Raw genomic sequence first — 20,899 nt, forward strand, 5'->3', positions numbered from 1 at the left:
TGCTGGATTAAGAACTTCACCATGCAATTAAAGAGCTAACTCAAGATGGTTCGAATTGATTGCTCACTTTTTCAGAAGTAATGAAGAATCACATACTTTAATAATTGGCATCAGTTCAAATAAAAGAAGTTATGTGAAAATCTACGTTTTGTTACACTGCTGCCTTACTTGGCATTGCGGAGATTTCCCTCATTTCATTTTCTGAGAGTCCTTTGTCTACATCCTGTTCTGATGATGGTTCATCATTTTCCATCACCAAGGACTGGGCACTATCATCATCATCATCATTTTGCACAATACCACTCAGCTGAAACTCATCGCGTATCCCCAGGCTATTCCCACACAGCAATGTACTCATGATATTAATACCACTCGAACCTGAAACAGAACAATTCTTTTAGGGCCAGTGATTTTCCATTTCAAAAAGACAATCCGTTTCAGTTCCGTTTCATTATATATATATCCCATCTCCAAAAATCAAATATGTTTGACATCAAACTGCTAAAACCCTTTTCAGGGCAATATAATATTGGCAAAAAATATCAAAAATTGATTTTTTTTAATGTCTGGATTGTCATATTTTCACAACAGTTTATATTTATATTTGAAAGGAGTCGGGGTAAATTATAAATAATTTGAATAAATTATGTTGCCTGTTTCATTCTTCAATACTGACAAAAAAAGGCACTTGAGAAGAATCATTTATCACTGATAATCATTTATCACTGGTGTAAAGGTTATAGCTATCTCAGCAAATAATATCTGTATTTATGATATTGTCCTAGCCTAGTTTAGTCAGCCTAATGTTGAAGTACAACATCATCAGTTTTTTGTGTTAACATCAGTCAGGCCTACTCTCCTATAATTCAGTAAATGTTTATACTGTGCAAAGGACTTGTCCACATTTACATTGGCGACAGGCATCCACAAAGCTATAGCTACTACAGCTGCCAAACAGGGAAATCTCTGCCCAAGTCCTTGTCAATAGTGTTTGGAGATCCAGTCCATCCTGATGTGATGAGGAAGATGAGGAACTGTTTTTCCATCTTCTGAAGAGATTTCTTGAATACACTTTGACAGGACTTTTTGTGTTTTGACTTTTCAAGTGACTTCATCAGTGACAGCAATCTGTCAGTTCCTTCTTCACAGCTAGTTTTAGTTGACCCAGCCTCTTGGTACACTTGAGTGTCTTCAATTAAATTGTAGGCTTTACATGCCAGAGGACCTTCTGGTGCCCTTCTAAGGTTGTAAGGGCAGAAATGAGACAGCCAGTTCTCAATAAGTGAAGTTCAAGTAAGATCTCTGGGTAGATGGTTTTGTGAGATGTAAGTTCAATGTTTTGTTCCACTGCCATCCCAATTTGCTTCGGTCTTGAAGAAACTTTCGCACATGTGTATATAGCTGGAATAGTAAATGGTTGCCTCAAACCAGGAGTTCCATCTTGTTGACACCAGCTTAGGGGGCAGTTATACTCAGGAACCCACTCACAAACTGTTTCAAACAAAATGTTTCAACTTCCTGCTAGCTTTTTTAAACAAAGCCGACTCATGCATTGTGATCAGTGTGGCAGTCTGAGAAAAGTCAGTTCACAAACATGTCTCCGGGTGGGTTCAGAATGTGTGCCAAACACAGCATATGCCTGGCGTTTGGAAATACTGGACACAACAGCTCCCTAAAAGTGTTTTTGCAGTAGCCTTGTAGGCATCAGAATCAGACAGAATCTGCAATAATGCATACAGGTACATCCTTCACAAATGATTTGAGACAATCAAAATGTTTGTCAAAAAGACGGTGTGTTTCAAAATGAAGGTGTCTGAGCGTGGATGTTTGCGGCAAACTTCTACCTTGTTTGCAATGTTTCACAACAAATGGTTTCATTTTATCACTTTTTTTCCAATGGAATGTCTGCAATTGTGCACATCTTAACAAGGTCTAGGATAAAATCATCCCGCAGGTCCTTACATTTCAAGATGGTTGGAAGAGTTGGCTATCTTACATGTACTTTGGTTTGCTCCCCTTTCTTTGTGACTCGATTTGTAAAATGTTTTTTTTTTCGACCTATGGTCTTTCACGGTATCCACGTGCATACAATCCATCCTGTGTTGACAATATTTATAAAACAGTATATCTGCATCACAGTAAAAATCATCTTCAAACAGTCTGCAGCATTCTGCAGCTGTCACTTTGCAGACTGGTGACAGGAGACAAAATTTCGTTTAGGTTGCCATTATGGATACAGTACCCCATTATAACTTATGTTTTTTGGGAGGGATGAATGTAATTCTGTGTATTTTAGGGTATAGAGTCTTTTTTTCTTGCTGCCAGTGTGCCGATTTTCGTGTACAGGTGCATGCTTGGTATCAAAATGATGGAAATTGTCTAAGCTGTAAGCTGGTACGAGTTTTAATGATGAAAGTTTGAAATTCTGGGCGAGAGGACACAAGGAGACAAGTGGTGATGAGGCTGCCAGTGACCTCCATATGGCGTTGCTAAGCACCCCTCTCAGCTGACGGCATAGAAAGGTCCAGACTTTTGACCTATGTCAAGATTTTTATGGCTTCTTTCCCACAGGCTGAGCCATGTATGCACCAAAGCTTATTTTATTTTTTATACTATATCTCAACAAGTTACACTGAATAAACAATAATAATAATCCGAAAGAAGACAATAGGTGTCACGTAGGAATACCTGTGTGGACGCTAATAATCCGAACGAAAACAATAGGTGTCCTGTAGGAATACTTGTGTGGACCCTAAATAATCCGAACGAAAACAATATGTGCCACACAGGAATACCTATGTGGACGCTAATAATCCGAATGAAAACAATAGGTGTTCCGCTGGACTAACTGCTTGGACCCTTAATAATTCGAACGAAACCAACAGGTGTCCCGCAGAGCTGTGTAAAAGTGGAATAATTCCTCAGACATATACTGCCACAATGACAAATGCATTTGTGGTGAGACAAGAAGACAAAATATTCTCACTGGTGAGAGCTTGTGGAGAGGGTATAACACGAGTGAGGTTGAACTCTGCACTGATCTCCTTCATCTTCTCACTCATCTCCCGCAGGTCATCCTCCACATCCTGAAGCTCCTTAAACACCCCCTCCATCTCCTTGATGTCCAGGCCAGAGTCTGCCAGGAGATGGTCCAAGCTGACCGACAGGATCTGCACCACAAACAAAACAATGTGTCATCCAAATGCATCAAGGACAAAAATGTTATTTACAATGTCAAGAAACTTGGTCATGTATTAACAACTTCTGTTGTGAAATATCTTTATAGTTCACAGTAAATGTGTAACAGAAGACATCCTGTCTATTTATAAAGCCATGTCAATTTGTAAAATCAATTGATTACAAACGTCATATCTCAAGCCATAAATCTGCTAACACTCCTTGATACTGGCTTCAAAACTGTACAATACATTAAGGCCTCAAATGATTCTTTCAACCGGACTGGAAGGAATGTAACAAATGAAGCTTACTTGGCGCAGGATATCCCCAAGATCAAGTGCTTTGAAGGCGATCTGTGTGACATTGGCAAGCTCTTCTGTGTCCAGGCTGCACAGAGCCTCACTCACATTTTGCACCGTGATCCCGGGTACTCGTCGCTCATCCAGCACTAAGATCTTTTCCAGCTTCTCATAGTCGCACACTATCTCGGTCAAGTTGTGAACCAAATCCTTGCTCTGAAACACACACTCATGTAATACTGCCTGTCGTTTGTAATATTGCATGTCGTTTGTAATACTGTGATTAAATGTGACTGTATGTGACAAGTAATACTAACCATGACAGACATTTCGGCAGTCAGAATGGCATCAGCAACTTCAGGGGTGAAGTGTAAGTCATTAATTATGTATACTAACCATGACAGACATCTCGGCAGTCAGAATGGCATCAGCAACTTCGAGGTGAAGCGTAAGTCATTAATCATGTATACTAACCATGACAGACATCTCGGCAGTCAGAATGGCATCAGCAACTTCGAGGTGAAGTGTAAGTCATTAATCATGTATACTAACCATGACAGACATCTCGGCAGTCAGAATGGCATCAGCAACTTCAGGGGTGAAGCGTAAGTCATTAATCATGTATACTAACCATGACAGACATCTCGGCAGTCAGAATGGCATCAGCAACTTCAGGGGTGAAGCGTAAGTCATTAATTATGTATACTAACCATGACAGACATCTCGGCAGTCAGAATGGCATCAGCAACTTCAGGGGTGAAGCGTAAGTCATTAATCATGTATACTAACCATGACAGGGACATCTCGGCAGTCAGAATGGCATCAGCAACTTCAGGGGTGAAGCGTAAGTCATTAATCATGTATACTAACCATGACAGACATCTCGGCAGTCAGAATGGCATCAGCAACTTCAGGGGTGAAGTGTAAGTCATTAATCATGTAGCGCCTGAACGAGTCCGGGTCAGTAATCATGTCCTTAACTGCAAATAGGAGAAAAATACAACTGTCATCATGAGGTACATGGATAATAAGCAGACAAGGATAACTGACATCATGAGGTGCATGGATAATAACCAAACAAGGACAACTGTCATCATGAGGTACATGAAAAATAACCAAACAAGGACAACTGTCATCACGAGGTACATGGATCATAACCAGACAAGCATAACTGTCACCATGAGGTACATGGATAATAAACAGACAAGGACAACTGTCATCACGAGGTACATGGATAAAAAACACACAAGGACAACTGTCATCATGAGGTACATGGATCATAACCAGACAAGGACAACTGTCATCATGAGGTACATGGATAATAACCAAACAAGGACAACTGTCATCATGAGGTACATGGATCATAACCAGACAAGGACAACTGTCATCACGAGGTACATGGATCATAACCAGACAAGGACAACTGTCATCATGAGGTACATGGATAATAACCAGACAAGGACAACTGTCATCACGAGGTACATGGACCATAACCAGACAAGGACAACTGTCATCACGAGGTACATGGATCATAACCAGACAAGGACAACTGTCATCACGAGGTACATGAATAATAACCAGACAAGGACAACTGTCACCATGAGGTACATGAATAATAACCAAACAAGGTCAACTGTCATCATGAGGTACATGGATAATAACCAAACAAGGACACCTGTCATCATGAGGTACATGGATCATAACCAGACAAGGACAACTGTCATCATGAGGTACTTGAATAATAACCAAACAAGGACAACTGTCATCAAGAGGTACATGGATCATAACCAGACAAGGATAACTGTCACCATGAGGTACATGAATAATAACCAAACAAGGACAACTGTCATCACGAGGTACATGGATAATAACCAGACAAGGACAACTGTCATCATGAGGTAAATGGATAATAAACAGACAAGGACAACTGTCATCATGAGGTACATGGATCATAACCAAACAAGGACAACTGTCATCACGAGGTACATGGATCATAACCAGACAAGGACAACTGTCATCATGAGGTACATGGATAATAAACAGACAAGGACAACTGTCATCACGAGGTACATGGATAATAACCAGACAAGGATAACTGTCACCATGAGGTACATGAATAATAAACAGACAAGGACAACTGTCATCATGAGGTACATGGATCATAACCAGACAAGGACAACTGTCATCATGAGGTACATGGATAATAAACAGACAAGGACAACTGTCATCACGAGGTACATGGATCATAACCAGACAAGGATAACTGTCACCATGAGGTACATGAATAATAACCAAACAAGGACAACTGTCATCACGAGGTACATGGATCATAACCAGACAAGGACAACTGTCCATCATGAGGTACATGGATAATAAACAGACAAGGACAACTGTCATCACGAGGTACATGAAAATAAACAGACAAGGACAACTGTCATCATGCAGTACATGGATAATAACCAGACAAGGACAACTGTCATCACGAGGTACATGGATCATAACCAGACAAGGACAACTGTCATCATGCAGTACATGGATAATAACCAGACAAGGACAACTGTCATCACGAGGTACATGGATAATAACCAGAACAAACACAACTGTCACCATGAGGTACATGGATCATAACCAGACAAGGACAACTGTCACCATGAGGTACATGAATAATAACCAAACAAGGACAACTGTCATCACGAGGTACATGAATAATAACCAGACAAGGATAACTGTCACCATGAGGTACATGAATAATAACCAAACAAGGACAACTGTCATCACAAGGTACATGGATCATAACCAGACAAGGACAACTGTCATCATGAGGTACATGGATAATAAACAGACAAGCATAACTGTCATCATGAGGTACATGGATAATAAACAGACAAGGACAACTGTCATCACGAGGTACATGAATAATAAACAGACAAGGACAACTGTCATCATGGGGTACATGGATAATAACCAGACAAGCATAACTGTCATCATGAGGTACATGGATAATAAACAGACAAGGACAACTGTCATCAAGAGGTACATGGATCATAACCAGACAAGGATAACTGTCACCATGAGGTACATGAATAATAACCAAACAAGGACAACTGTCATCACGAGGTACATGGATCATAACCAGACAAGGACAACTGTCATCATGAGGTACATGGATAATAACCAGACAAGGACAACTGTCACCATGAGGTACATGAATAATAACCAAACAAGGACAACTGTCATCATGAGGTACATGGATAATAACCAGACAAGGACAACTGTCATCATGAGGTACATGGATAATAACCAGACAAGGACAACTGTCATCATGCAGTACATGGATAATAACCAGACAAGGATAACTGTCATCATGAGGTACATGAATAATAACCAAACAAGGACAACTGTCATCATGAGGTACATGAATAATAACCAAACAAGGACAACTGTCATCACGAGGTACATGAATAATAACCAAACAAGGACAACTGTCATCATGAGGTACATGAATAATAACCAAACAAGGACAACTGTCATCACGAGGTACATGAATAATAACCAAACAAGGACAACTGTCATCATGAGGTACATGGATAATAACCAGACAAGGATAACTGTCACCATGAGGTAGATGAATAATAACCAGACAAGGACAACTGTCATCATGAGGTACATGAATAATAACCAAACAAGGACAACTGTCATCATGAGGTACATGAATAATAACCAGACAAGGACAACTGTCATCACGAGGTACATGGATCATAACCAGACAAGGACAACTGTCACCATGAGGTACATGAATAATAACCAAACAAGGACAACTGTCATCACGAGGTACATGAATAATAACCAAACAAGGACAACTGTCATCATGAGGTACATGGATCATAACCAGACAAGGACAACTGTCATCACGAGGTACATGAATAATAACCAGACAAGGACAACTGTCATCACGAGGTACATGGATCATAACCAGACAAGGACAACTGTCATCACGAGGTACATGGATAATAAACAGACAAGGACAACTGTCATCATGAGGTACATGGATAATAAACAGACAAGGACAACTGTCATCATGGGGTACATGGATAATAAACAGACAAGGACAACTGTCATCATGAGGTACATGGATCATAACCAGACTAATAATAAAGAATTAATCTTTATCAGCTGGCCTTTGCAATGACAGAAATCTCTATTCCATTTATACATTTGTGTAAAAGCTGTGACCTGGGCTTAGACAAAAGGTACACGCTGCTTACCGTCAGGAAATAACAGCCAGATGAACAGGGCTACGAAAAAAGGGACACACTACATGTTGTCAGGAGTGAGTGCTCAGGGTTTAATGTCATACTTAAGAACTTTTCATTCATATGAAGACGAAGGAATCCTTAAAGTGTATGTAATGTGCCTCCTTGTTGCAGGACGGATATCCACCGCTCTTTTATCTAGTGCTGCTTCATTGAGACGCCTTACCGAAGACAAGTAAACCGCCCTGTCCGCGCCATGATATGGGTCAACCAGTCGTTGCACTATCCCCTTCATGCTGAAAACCAAGCGAGGAAGTTACAACTTCCCCTCTTAAAGTCTTAGGTGTCACTCAACACAGGATCGATCCTGGATCTACCCCCCCTCCCCCCCCCCCCCCCGGTCCCCCGAGAAAGACAAAAGGGACACATTACTTACTGTCAGAAATAAACAACAAGCTGAACAGAGCTAAGACAAAAGGCACACATTACTTACTGTCAGGAATAAACAACAAGCTGAACAGGTCTGAAGCCACCAGCCCCTTGTTAACAAGCCTTAAGGTGTTGAAGACCATATTCCCTTCTGGGTCAGAGGTCACAGCCTGGAAATCTTGTATGATGAGATCCACACTGAAAACCAGACAACATGTGACCAGTGATGAAATGTGTTATGGATTACTGCGGGCAGAAATGTTGTCAACATGTTGCCAGGCATAGTGTTAAACCACCCCATGAATAAGGATAGTGTCAGGATATTTCATTTCACTTTTCTTCTTCAACAGGATAAAATCAAACAAATTAATGTTTAATGCAGGCGAGCAGCTAACTACACTACTACAACCCTGGTTATACTTTACCTGTTTATAACTTGCTCTGGTTTCTTGGTCTTCAATATTCTTTGGAGCTCAGGAAGAGCCTCATCCCAGTTGACTTTTGATGCTGTGAACACTTTGAAGACCTCTGAGAGTCCTTGTATGTTTGTCATGAGGCCGGAGATGTGGGTGGCCAAACCTCTGTACCAGTTCACATCTACACTACCCAGAGAGACTTTGGACAGCTGCACACAGAGGCAAACAGCATTACATGCTTGTGTCCTAACTGGACAGGGCATTACCATATATCACAGAAATGTTCACTTACAGTAAACATCAGGCAAAGGCTTGGTCCAACTGACAGCTAGACAGATGCTCTAAATCTATAAAGCATTACGATCTGGTACATTTTAACTGGAAGATAACGAGAAAACTTGGTTACAGCTGCAGACTCAAACATCTTGTCATGGGAACCTAATTGTTTCTGCTATTGTCCAATACCTCTAAAGCAATGCAGCCCATGTCTAGGGCTGACTGTGAGGTGTGTTACTGTGCCTACCTCTAAGGCAATGCAGCCCATGTCTAGGGCTGACTGTGAGGTGTGTTACTGAACCTACCTCTAAGGCAATGCAGCCCACGTCTAGGGCTGACTGTGAGGTGTGTTACTGTGCCTACCTCTAAGCCAATGCAGCCCATGTCTAGGGCTGACTGTGAGGTGTGTTACTGAACCTACCTCTAAGACTATGCAGCCCATGTCTAGGGCTGACTGTGAGGTGTGTTACTGAACCTACCTCAAAGGCAATGCGGCCCACATCTAGGGCTGACTGTGAGGTGTGTTACTGAACCCACCTCTAAGGCAATGCGGCCCACGTCTAGGGCTCACTGTGACATGTGTTACTGAACCTACCTCAAAGGCAATGCGGCCCACGTCTAGGGCTGACTGTGAGATGTGTTACTGAACCTACCTCAAAGGCAATGCGGCACACGTCTAGGGCTGACTGTGAGGTGTGTTACTGAACCTACCTCAAAGGCAATGCAGCACACGTCTAGGGCTGATAGTGAAGTGTGTTACTGAACCTACCTCAAAGGCAATGCAGCACACGTCTAGGGCTGACAGTGAAGTGTGTTACTGAGCCTACCTCAAAGGCAATGCGGCCAACGTCTAGGGCTGACTGTACAATACGGATGGCATCTGTCAGGTTCTGGTTACACAGCTCCATGCTAAGTGTCTCCACAGTCAGGTCCACATCCTTTGGTAACGTCAGGTATTTAGATAGCTCATCAGATTCACAAAGAATGTTCTTAATGGCATCTGCAGAGTTGTTTAGAATGCGAACCTGCGTGACAAAGATAGCCCTCAAATTACACTTTTGCAGCTTACTCATACAGCTGATTTACCTGAGAAAAATGGCACTTCACAAGTCTAAAGTCACAAATCTAAATAGTCCTGTTCAAAGAAAAATTTCTGCTGCAAAACAGGATAAAATGTGATAATTACCATGTGAATGTAAAAGGTTTCACACGTTTTCAACCCACTTGCCACATTTTCACATCATGATTTACGTGGTGATGCCTTGATGTCTTCACTGTTATCACTGAATCAACTTACAACTACATGGATGATTCTAAAGCCCCATAGGACAAAACTGCTTCAGAAATCATTTCTAGTAGTACGGTTTGCACAAAGCTTTTATTGATACCTTACACTAACATGGGAATTTACTTACAATGTCCAGGTTGAGGGTGGAATTGAAAAGGTTTTGTATAATCTGGGGTGAAATCTGGAGAACATCTACAAGGTCCTCTGTCACTTGGGTGGGGTTTTTCAGCAGGCTGGAGAGGGACATGACCACTGCAAAGTAAAACTTACAATCACAGATCTTAAACCAGCTTAATACTGGGCACAGATAACACTGGTAACATACATTTTAACACATTTGCTGCATGTATATATTCTTGTATTTTTATGTTAGCCATAAAATCTACAAATACAGCAGCCTTGAGGAAGAGGTCTACGTAAGGCACTACACACCGATGTATGTTACTACATACCGTCCTGCTGCCCCAGTGCTGTCTATGTAAGGCACTACACACCGATGTATGTTACTACTTACCGTCCTGCTGCCCCAGTGCTGTCTATGTAAGGCACTACACACCGATGTATGTTACTACTTACCATCCTGCTGCCCCAGTGCTGTCTATGTAAGGAACTACACTCCGATGTATGTTACTACATACCGTCCTGCTGCCCCAGTGCTGTCTATGTAAGGCACTACACACCAATGTATGTTGCTACTTACCCTCCTGCTGCCCCAGTGCTGTCTATGTCAGGAACTATAACTGGATGTATGTTGCTACTTACACTCCTACCTCCCAGTGCTGTCAATGTAAAGCACTATAACTGGATGTATGTTGCTCCTTACCATCCTACTGCCCACGTGCTGACTATGTAAAGCACTATAACTGGATGTATGTTGCTACTTACCCTCCTGCTGCCCCAGTGCCGCCTTGAAGAACAGCTCTATGTAAGGAATGACAGGCTTCAAGTAGGAGTTCAACGCTGAGCCCAGCAGGGCCAGGTTGTTGTCGTCTAAAATCCCCAGCACCTCAGACATCAGGCCAAATATACTGCAGACAAAAAGTAATCCATGTATAAAACACACCTAGACATGGAGGTCCACACATCAAACATCATAGCCTAGATCAATCTTGTACAGTTGTATACTTGTCACATCTATTTATTTATTTATCTCACTTGTGACCCAGTACTCACGAGTCTATGTTTTTGATGGCTTCACTGCTGGGCTCCAGTAGTTCCCACAGGCACTTCCTTGTATGCTGGAAATCCTCACCGAACAGCCCTGGAAGACTTCGATTTGATGTCAAGAGCTGAGAGAGCAATTGTCCCATACTGTCACAGGTGAAGGGCTCATTGTGACTATTCATGTTGACATACTACACAAAATTCAACAAAAACACATCATGAGTTCAATTCCAAGCTGACAAGATGCTGTTTATTTATTTACCTGATTTGTGTTTCCTCAAGTGGTTATTGTTCTACAAACATTACCTCAACCTCTCTTGGTTTGACTTCCATTTGTTTGGGTTTACTAAGGCTATTTAATGTATCATTTTCAGAATCTTTAGAATCTGCAAAGATGTACAATGTACATGAATAGTCTGAATTCATTGATGGTCAAAAGAACCTAAGCCTACAATAAGAATGATGGAAGTTACTTAATTAGCCTCTCTTTTCAGACAAACACTAAACACGTAGAATGAAAAAATGAAAGATTAGGTCTTAATGCCTCATCAGCAATATTTCAGCCACATCGTGGTGAGAACATGTTTAAATGGCTTTCTAAATGACAGAGGTAACATTCAAAATAAAACAAAAATAGACAGAGGTGTTTCAAACCAGTGAAGGAAACAAAGCATTAGGTGAAACTCGAAAAGTTGTAATAATGTATAATTTAGAAATAGAAAAAAGTGTATAAGGAAGCATCGCCAGCAATGCTGTCAAAAAAATTGAATACGGAGTCGACTGCACAGAAACTTTGCCTGGCATTAGCCAAGTCTACACAGTCAACAAGAATGTGTTTGATGTAATATTGAGCATCACACCCAACACACTGCCCCCTTCAACAATATAAATGTGTATTAAAGGAGAATGACCAATACAGTGCCTCGTTAAATCCAACCATGTAGACTGTATCTCACCATATCAATGAGTCCGAAGACGTTGATGTCTGCCAGTTTTCGGACAATCTCATGCAACTTCATTCCTCGCAAACTACACACAATTTGATCAAAATCTGTAAAGTGAAAACATTTATGTATGATCGAGACATCAGCTTGAGTTTTCATTCCGTAGGTCAATAATTCTGATAGCGAGTATGCACGGCTGATGTCTGGCCAAAGCACTTCATTTAGAAGACAAAGACAACAAAATTACACATGGGGTATTTCTTTGTTATCAGTAAGACAAATTTACAAGAAAAGATCTTATACAACTTTAGAATTCAGGTTAAAACACAAATCCTTTTCAACTTTTCATTTTAAATCAAATTAAAATCTTGTTTACTTAGGTTTATAGGTATGCAGAAATATGAAAGTAGATGTAAAAAAAAATGTAACTTTATTGAAAAAATAAAAAATTTCATGAATTTTTTCAATTTCTTGGCATGAATGGATTTATCTGCACTTGCGCCTGAACTCTTCAATTGCAGATCAACAAATATCTGACTGTTGACTGTTTTGACTCACCTTCAGTGACCTTGACCTCTTCTTGTAACAGCTGTAGACTGGTCATCACTTTGGACAGGACAGGTTTCACCTGAGTTCCATGCGACCCCAACAGAGAAAGCACTGTTTGACAGCTCTGACTATACCTGTAACACAAGACCAAGGTGAGAACAGCAGTTAAATATGTACAAAGTATAATATTGAGATATCATTCTAATGTGATCATCACTTATATGAACAACCAGTTTAGGATGTCTGTACCCACTAAGCTCTTAGTTCATTTGCTTTCATCATTTTCCCTTCTATATCTCAAATGAATTTTTCTTAAATTCCAAAATTTATCCAATCAATTGTTCTTTGAATCGTAGATGGCCTCAGTTCATAAGTCTTTCATAAATGTCGATGTAAGCTCACTAGATGTCCATCTTTTTCACATGGTCATCTTCTATGTTTTTTGGGGGGATTTTTTGGGGTTTTTTTTAAGTAGTTTCTGTTTCTAGAAGAAACTGTCCCCTGTATGATGGTTACCAGGTGTCTAGGCAAACAGACAGAATACCTACATGTGTGAGTTGGTAGACAGACCCAGTAGGATGTGCCCTATCGCTCTCATGCCCTTATCAGGGCTGTCTGTCTCCACAGCATAGGTCCTCCACAGCTGACCCAATTTGTCCTTCAGTCTCTGCAGCTGGAGTTTGGCATAGTTCCACAGCTCCCATCCTGTCAGCACAGTGTGATTCCGCAACGGACCCTGCATCTTCATTCCCTACATGCCAAAGCACAGGGCAACTTAGTTACAATGAATGAATGATTATGGCTTAATGCCACAGGGGCAATATCTCAGCCATATCATGGCGAGAACAAGATGAAAACATGAAATGGTTCAGGTTGTCAATATGGTAGTGAAAACATCAAACATGAAACAAAAGTGTTTGGAAAGGTTAAAAATTGGATAAGAAAAACTCAAAAACCATCATTTTTTTTTCAAATAGTTAATCTAGAAAAACTATATATGTATCCTTTTATCTACATATAAATTAATAATAATGAAAATTTATATTTTATGATATAGGCCAATGGCCCTCAAAATACTATATGAGAACATCTCCAGCGATGCTGTTAAACAACTCCTGTAGAGAGCTGACTGGGCAGAATCTTTGCCTAGCATGCTCAAAGTCTACACAGACAACTAAGATGTGTCTGATGCTGTCTTCAGCATCACATTCAACACACTCTGGGGCAGTGCCTCATCAAGAATAAAACTGTCAATTCACCAGTTGAATATGACAATATGACACCTTGTTAAAACCACTTGTTCTCTTTGATACATACTGTGAGTGCACAAATTACAGCCAATAACAGGCTGAATGCTGTGCAGTTTATTGTGGACCTGAAGGTCCCATTCACCCTGTCAAGGGTGATGAATATATGTAAGAATATTAGAACGAAACTCCACAAAAAGGAGTTTAACTACACGCCTGCCTCCATGAGGGTGGAAAATTACCAGTTATCCAAATATCGAGTCCAATAGCATCTCAAGTGGCTCAGGTGATAAATAGTTAAGAAACTTGTAATATATGCTATCAGGACCATATGCAGTATTGCGTGCCTTTTTTTATTGCAGTTTTAAGTTCAATATTAAAAGGACGATTATAATCTTCCAAATTTTTAGAAGAAATGGGCAATTTAATTTTCTCCTGATTTTTAACAGGTTGAAATTCCACAGAGTAACTGACAGAAGCAGATTTCTTAAAAATAGGTTCAGCTGGTTTATTTACTATATCAGGTGGGAAAGTTAATATACATGTATTATCTCCAGCTTTCAAATGCTGAACTTTTGCTTTATTGTGTTTGCCCTTAAATTTCTGAACCATGGTCCAGGCCTTACGCATAGGTGTTTTTGCCTTAATTTCTGAAACAAAGATCATCTTGGTCTTGAGTAATTAACGAGCCTTAGCAAATACAAACCTGGTTTAAGTTATTATCAGTAGGACATACATGTATATTAAAACTTTGCTCGGCCTTTTATGGTCTTAATGGCTTTGTGTCTGTCCTTAATCATACCAGGGTTAAGTTTGGGATTTTGGATTTGTCACGGTCTTAGGGCTAGTTTTATCGGCAGCTCATAAAACAAGCTCATTAAATTTTAATATAAGATCATCTGCTGCATTTAATGTTTCTGGAGTGATATAGTGTCCCTACACGCTCTAAAGAATTAGAAGTGATAGTTTCTAGTATAAGAGGAAAACGGTTACTACCACAATGATCATCATGCACTTGCTAAGAAAAGTTCGAGAGAAGTGATGGATCCAAATGTAAATAGGCATCAAACCCATCATTAGAATAACATAGTTCCTCCTTAGATAAGGAGTATTACAGTATTTTCCTCTTCTTATTTATGTTATTACGGCACAATAGGGTTATAGGAATTAAAATCTCCCATTATTAGGAACGCTTTAGGTAACTGCTGTTTCCAATTCTGTAACTGGGAAGTGTTTGAAGGAATATACACTAAGCATAATGTGATTGTTTCAGATAATGAAACATGAATGGCCACAGCCTGAAGCTCTGTGTGCAGAGCAGCACCACTGTAAATGCCACTCGCTCTTCTTCACTTGGATAAGTGCTCTATAATATTCATAAAAGTTATAATATTTTTAAAAGTTATTGTCGGATGTGTTCAGGTGAGCTTCCTTGAAACAGAGGGCAATACAATTTAATGACTAACCTAGCCGTGCTATTTCAATAAAATTTACCTTGACAATTCCATTGTATTATTTTGTCAAATATAGACATTATAGAGGGACGCGTTTTCAATGCCAGTTACACCATTTACATGCATATAAATGTGCATGTAGCAGCAGGACTGGTGTACTGATAAATGACATTGGCAATATTACAGTTATATCACAACAGGGGTGTACTCAGCTCAGCAAAAAGATGACAGTATGTACTTTCACACAGATTACAACCATGGCCTATATAGCAATAGTGCGAAAATAAGCGTTATGTCCCACATTCGTATACCATTCGTAGTCCGCAAAGGGCATTCCAAGTCGATAATCCCAAGATTTATTTCCAAAACGTTTAACACTAACTCCCAAAGACAAAGGTATGTAAGAAACTATACAAATAGGAAGTAAAGCCGGTAACACACAAGAGAGAAGCGGTCATCAGTTTTCAATGATGCAGGGCAGACAGTGGATATTTCAGGCATGAATTCCATATCAAAGTTCAAATTAATAAGACCATGAATAAGTTCCATGTCAAATAACAATTAAACAAGGTATCTCAATCGCGCATTGATTGCAACTGTTCATAAAGCCATCATGCAGATGTAATGAGTATGGTTGCCTTGACGGCCCATAGCCCCAGGTTAAGCGGTATTAGACACAGTTCGAAAATGGCAAGCCTTACAGACCTTAACCGAACAGATTGTGATTCAAAAGTAACGGATAATTAGGTCTTTCCCGTTAATATGTAAGAATCTCACACAACAAGAGGAGCCATCTATGATGTTACACATGACAAGCTGGTCTGTATAAAAGCTGTCTACAAGATACACGATTACACCTGGCAACCAGTGCCTAATCATAATGTGAATGGCCTAATCATGTGGTGAATACTCTGTGATGGTGCGAATGTTTAATGGTCATGTGAATGCCTAATCATAATGTGAATGGCCTAATTATGTGGTGAATACTCTGTGATGGTGCGAATGTTTAATGGTCATGTGAATGCCTAATCATAATGTGAATGGCCTAATCATGTGGTGAATACTCTGTGATGGTGCGAATGTTTAATGGTCATGTGAATGCCTAATCATAATGTGAATGGCCTAATCATGTGGTGAATACTCTGTGATGGTGCGAATGTTTAATGGTCATGTGAATGCCTAATCATAATGTGAATGGCCTAATTATGTGGTGAATACTCTGTGATGGTGCGAATGTTTAATGGTCATGTGAATGCCTAATCATAATGTGAATGGCCTAATCATGTGGTGAATACTCTGTGATGGTGCGAATGTTTAATGGTCATGTGAATGCCTAATCATAATGTGAATGGCCTAATCATGTGGTGAATACTCTGTGATGGTGCGAATGTTTAATGGTCATGTGAATGCCTAATCATAATGTGAATGGCCTAATCATGTGGTGAATACTCTGTGATGGTGTGAATGTTTAATGGTCATGTGAATGCCTAATCATAATGTGAATGGCCTAATCATGTGGTGAATACTCTGTGATGGTGCGAATGTTTAATGGTCATGTGAATGCCTAATCATAATGTGAATGGCCTAATCATGTGGTGAATACTCTGTGATGGTGCGAATGTTTAATGGTCATGTGAAATGCCTAATCATAATGTGAATGGCCTAATCATGTGGTGAATACTCTGTGATGGTGCGAATGTTTAATGGTCATGTGAATGCCTAATCATAATGTGAATGGCCTAATCATGTGGTGAATACTCTGTGATGGTGCGAATGTTTAATGGTCATGTGAATGCCTAATCATAATGTGAATGGCCTAATCATGTGGTGAATACTCTGTGATGGTGCGAATGTTTAATGGTCATGTGAATGCCTAATCATAATGTGAATGGCCTAATTATGTGGTGAATACTCTGTGATGGTGCGAATGTTTAATGGTCATGTGAATGCCTAATCATAATGTGAATGGCCTAATCATGTGGTGAATACTCTGTGATGGTGCGAATGTTTAATGGTCATGTGAATGCCTAATCATAATGTGAATGGCCTAATCATGTGGTGAATACTCTGTGATGGTGCGAATGTTTAATGGTCATGTGAATGCCTAATCATAATGTGAATGGCCTAATCATGTGGTGAATACTCTGTGATGGTGTGAATGTTTAATGGTCATGTGAATGCCTAATCATAATGTGAATGGCCTAATCATGTGGTGAATACTCTGTGATGGTGCGAATGTTTAATGGTCATGTGAAATGCCTAATCATAATGTGAATGGGGGTGCTACCAACGTCTGATAATGTCATGAACATCTAATTATGCTATCAACGTCTGATAATGTTATCAATGCCTAATGAAGCTATCAAAGCCTAAAGATATTATGAAAGCCTAATGATGTTATCAATGCCTAATGATGGTATCAGCGCCTAATGATGGTGGTATCAACGCCTAATGATGATCGTATCAACGCCTAATGATGATCGTATCAACGCCTAATGATGGTGGTATCAACGCCTAATAATGTTATTAACGCTTAATGATGATGGTATCAAGGCCTGATGATGGTATCAACATCTAATGATGGTGTCAATGCCTAACGATGGCATCAAATCCTAACGATGGTATCAAAATCTAATGATGGTGTCAATGCCTAATAAAGTTATCGATACCTAACCATGGTATCAAAGCCTAATGATGGTACAATGCCAAAAGATGGCATCAAAGCCTAACGATGGTGTCAAAGCCTAATGATGGTACAATGCCACCCACCTCTTGGACAACACTCTGAACATCCAGCAGTTCAACAAGCCTATCTGCCAGACTAGCGTTAGACTTGGCCGCCTCACACAGGTGAACTCGAAGGACAGATGAATTCACACCAGCCTCAAATTGAAATGACTTTTTAAAAGAGGCTTGGTCACAAACTGTAAAACGTAAACTTCCTGCCTGTACCATGGTCAACAACTGAAAGCCAAAAATACATGTAATTTGTGATAAAAAGTTTTCACAGATAACAGCTCACGACAGCCAATATACTGTATTCCGCATTTCATCTTAACAACCACATAAAAAATATTCCAATATCTAAAGAAAACGCAATGTTTTCAATACATCTGAAGTTAAGGATGCAGTATACACATTTCATCTGAAGTTAAAGATGCAGTATACACATTTCATCTGAACTTAATGATGCAGTATACACATTTCATCTGAAGTTAAGGATGCAGTATACACATTTCATCTGAAGTTAAGGATGCAGTATACACATTTCATCTGAAGTTAAGGATGCAGTATACACATTTCATCTGAAGTTAAGGATGCAGTATACACATTTCATCTGAAGTTAAGGATGCAGTATACACATTTCATCTGAAGTTAAGGATGCAGTATACACATTTCATCTGAAGTTAAGGATGCAGTATACACATTTCATTTTAAACAAGAATGTTAATGATACAGGTAACACATACATGTAGATTTAAAAAGTGAATGAAGCTGCAGTCACAAATGCCAACCTAAGTACAGGTAAAATGTGTTCTGTGCAAACCTAATGGGCACTGACCTGTCCAGCATTCACGGAGGCGGTTAGGAACTGAGCTGCCAACTCTTCCCCCAGTAGAGACCGGATCATAGCCTTGGCTTTGTCACCTTCAGAATACAGCTTGATCAGCTTCAGAGAAGAATTAGATGCTGTGAAATTCAAAAACATTAAACCATATGTATTATGAACATACGTAAGCAAGACCCACTCACCAAGATTGTTGTATTCCTTCTAGGACATACATCTACTTCACCAACCTAAACTTATTTCAGAATTTCTTTGCCTGAGGTTTTACGCCATATTCAAAACTGTCTCACTTGTATGACAGCAACCAGCATTATAGTAGGCTGAATTTAAACACACAATGCTCCCCTCACCTTACATCATAAACATGAAGCGCTGAGCCTACTGTACCCCACATCCCTCAGAAACTGTTGCCCACTTCACCCATACTGCTGCCCACTTCACCAATATACTGCTGCCCACTTCACCCACACACTGCTGCCCACTTTACCCACACACTGCTGCCCACTTCACCCAGAAACTGTTGCCCATTTCACCCATACACTGCTGCCCACTTCACCAATACTGCTGCCCACTTCCCTCAGAAACTGTTGCCCATTTCACCAATACTGCTGCCCACTTCACCCATACACTGCTGCCCACTTCACGCACACACTGCTGCCCACTTCACCCACACACTGCTGCCCACTTCACCCATACATTGCTCCCCACTTCACCCAGAAACCGTTGCCCAAATCCCCCAAGCACTGCTGTCCACATCACCCACAAACCGCTGCCCACATCACCCAGAAACTGCTGCTCACTTCCCCCAGCAACTGCTACCCACATCCCCCAGATACTGCTGCCAACTTCACCTAGAAAATGCTACCCACTTCACCCATGCTCTGCTGCCCACTTCACCCATGCTCTGCTGCCCATTTTACCCAGAAACTGCTGTCCGCTTTACCCAGAAAATGCTGCCCACTTCACCCAAAAACTCCTGCCAACCTCACCCAGAAAGTGTTGCCCACAATGCAGAAACTGCCCACTTTACCCAGAAACTGCCCACTGTACCAAGCATCTCTCTGTGTAGCCCATGACAGCCCCAATGCTTATTGTTTTATAATTACCCACTGTAAACAGGGGTGGGGGGCCTCCGTGGCTCAGTTCGGTTAGCCCGCTAGCGCAGCGTAATGACCCAGGAGCCTCTCACCAATGCGGTCGCTCTGAGTTCAAGTCCAGCTCACGCTGGCTTCCTCGCCGGCCGTAAGTGGGAAGGTCTGCCAGCAACCTGTGGATGGTCGTGGGTTTCCCCCGGGCTGTGCCCGGTTTCCACCCACAATAATGCTGGCCCGCCGTCGTATAAGTGAAATATTCCTCCACGGCGTGAAACACCAATCAAAAAAAAAATAAAAATAAAAAAATAAACAGGGGTGTTTTGCTACCAGCAGAAATGCTTTTCTTTTTAATACGGAGGTGTGAATGACATCTTTTTACAGAGTCACCTACCTGTTAGATGATCGAGGAGGTCATTAGTGACACTGAAGACGTTCGAAATAGCCTGGATGTATTGTTTGGCATCATTCAAGTATTGTGGCGGGATAAAGGGGTCTGCAAACCGCAGGATGTCGACAACACTGCAAGCACACATAGCTCAATTTCAGGTTAGGCTTGATACAACACTGACTACACATCTGCATCTTGGTGGCTTTGACCTGACTAAATATTTATTTATTCATTTATTTATTTCACTGCTGTTTAATGCTATTCTCAATGTCATTTGAATTATGAAATGGCAGTCACTTTTAATAATGGAGGAAACCAGAGTACCCAGGATAAACCAATACCCTTTGGCAAGA

At 40.6% G+C, this 20,899-nt stretch overlaps 1 protein-coding gene across 1 annotated transcript in view; it reads right to left on the minus strand.

Annotated features, from left to right (window-relative positions):
* Positions 1 to 20,899, minus strand: part of LOC135461452 (uncharacterized) — a 276,606-nt gene that overhangs the window by 97,906 nt on the left and 157,801 nt on the right. Inside the window, exons 75-90 of the mRNA XM_064738560.1 lie at positions 20,550 to 20,677; positions 19,059 to 19,186; positions 18,266 to 18,460; positions 13,344 to 13,546; positions 12,805 to 12,929; positions 12,259 to 12,353; positions 11,312 to 11,493; positions 11,024 to 11,166; positions 10,266 to 10,390; positions 9,678 to 9,875; positions 8,584 to 8,783; positions 8,223 to 8,356; positions 4,347 to 4,456; positions 3,489 to 3,692; positions 2,987 to 3,170; positions 169 to 378 (exon numbers count right to left, since the gene is read on the minus strand). Of these exons, the coding sequence (XP_064594630.1) occupies positions 169 to 378; positions 2,987 to 3,170; positions 3,489 to 3,692; positions 4,347 to 4,456; positions 8,223 to 8,356; positions 8,584 to 8,783; positions 9,678 to 9,875; positions 10,266 to 10,390; positions 11,024 to 11,166; positions 11,312 to 11,493; positions 12,259 to 12,353; positions 12,805 to 12,929; positions 13,344 to 13,546; positions 18,266 to 18,460; positions 19,059 to 19,186; positions 20,550 to 20,677 (2,564 nt within the window). The remainder of the gene's footprint in view (positions 1 to 168; positions 379 to 2,986; positions 3,171 to 3,488; positions 3,693 to 4,346; positions 4,457 to 8,222; positions 8,357 to 8,583; positions 8,784 to 9,677; positions 9,876 to 10,265; positions 10,391 to 11,023; positions 11,167 to 11,311; positions 11,494 to 12,258; positions 12,354 to 12,804; positions 12,930 to 13,343; positions 13,547 to 18,265; positions 18,461 to 19,058; positions 19,187 to 20,549; positions 20,678 to 20,899) is intronic.

The sequence above is a fragment of the Liolophura sinensis genome, chromosome 1 (genome assembly GCF_032854445.1).
Source record: "Liolophura sinensis isolate JHLJ2023 chromosome 1, CUHK_Ljap_v2, whole genome shotgun sequence".
Taxonomy (NCBI): Eukaryota; Metazoa; Mollusca; class Polyplacophora; order Chitonida; family Chitonidae; genus Liolophura; species Liolophura sinensis.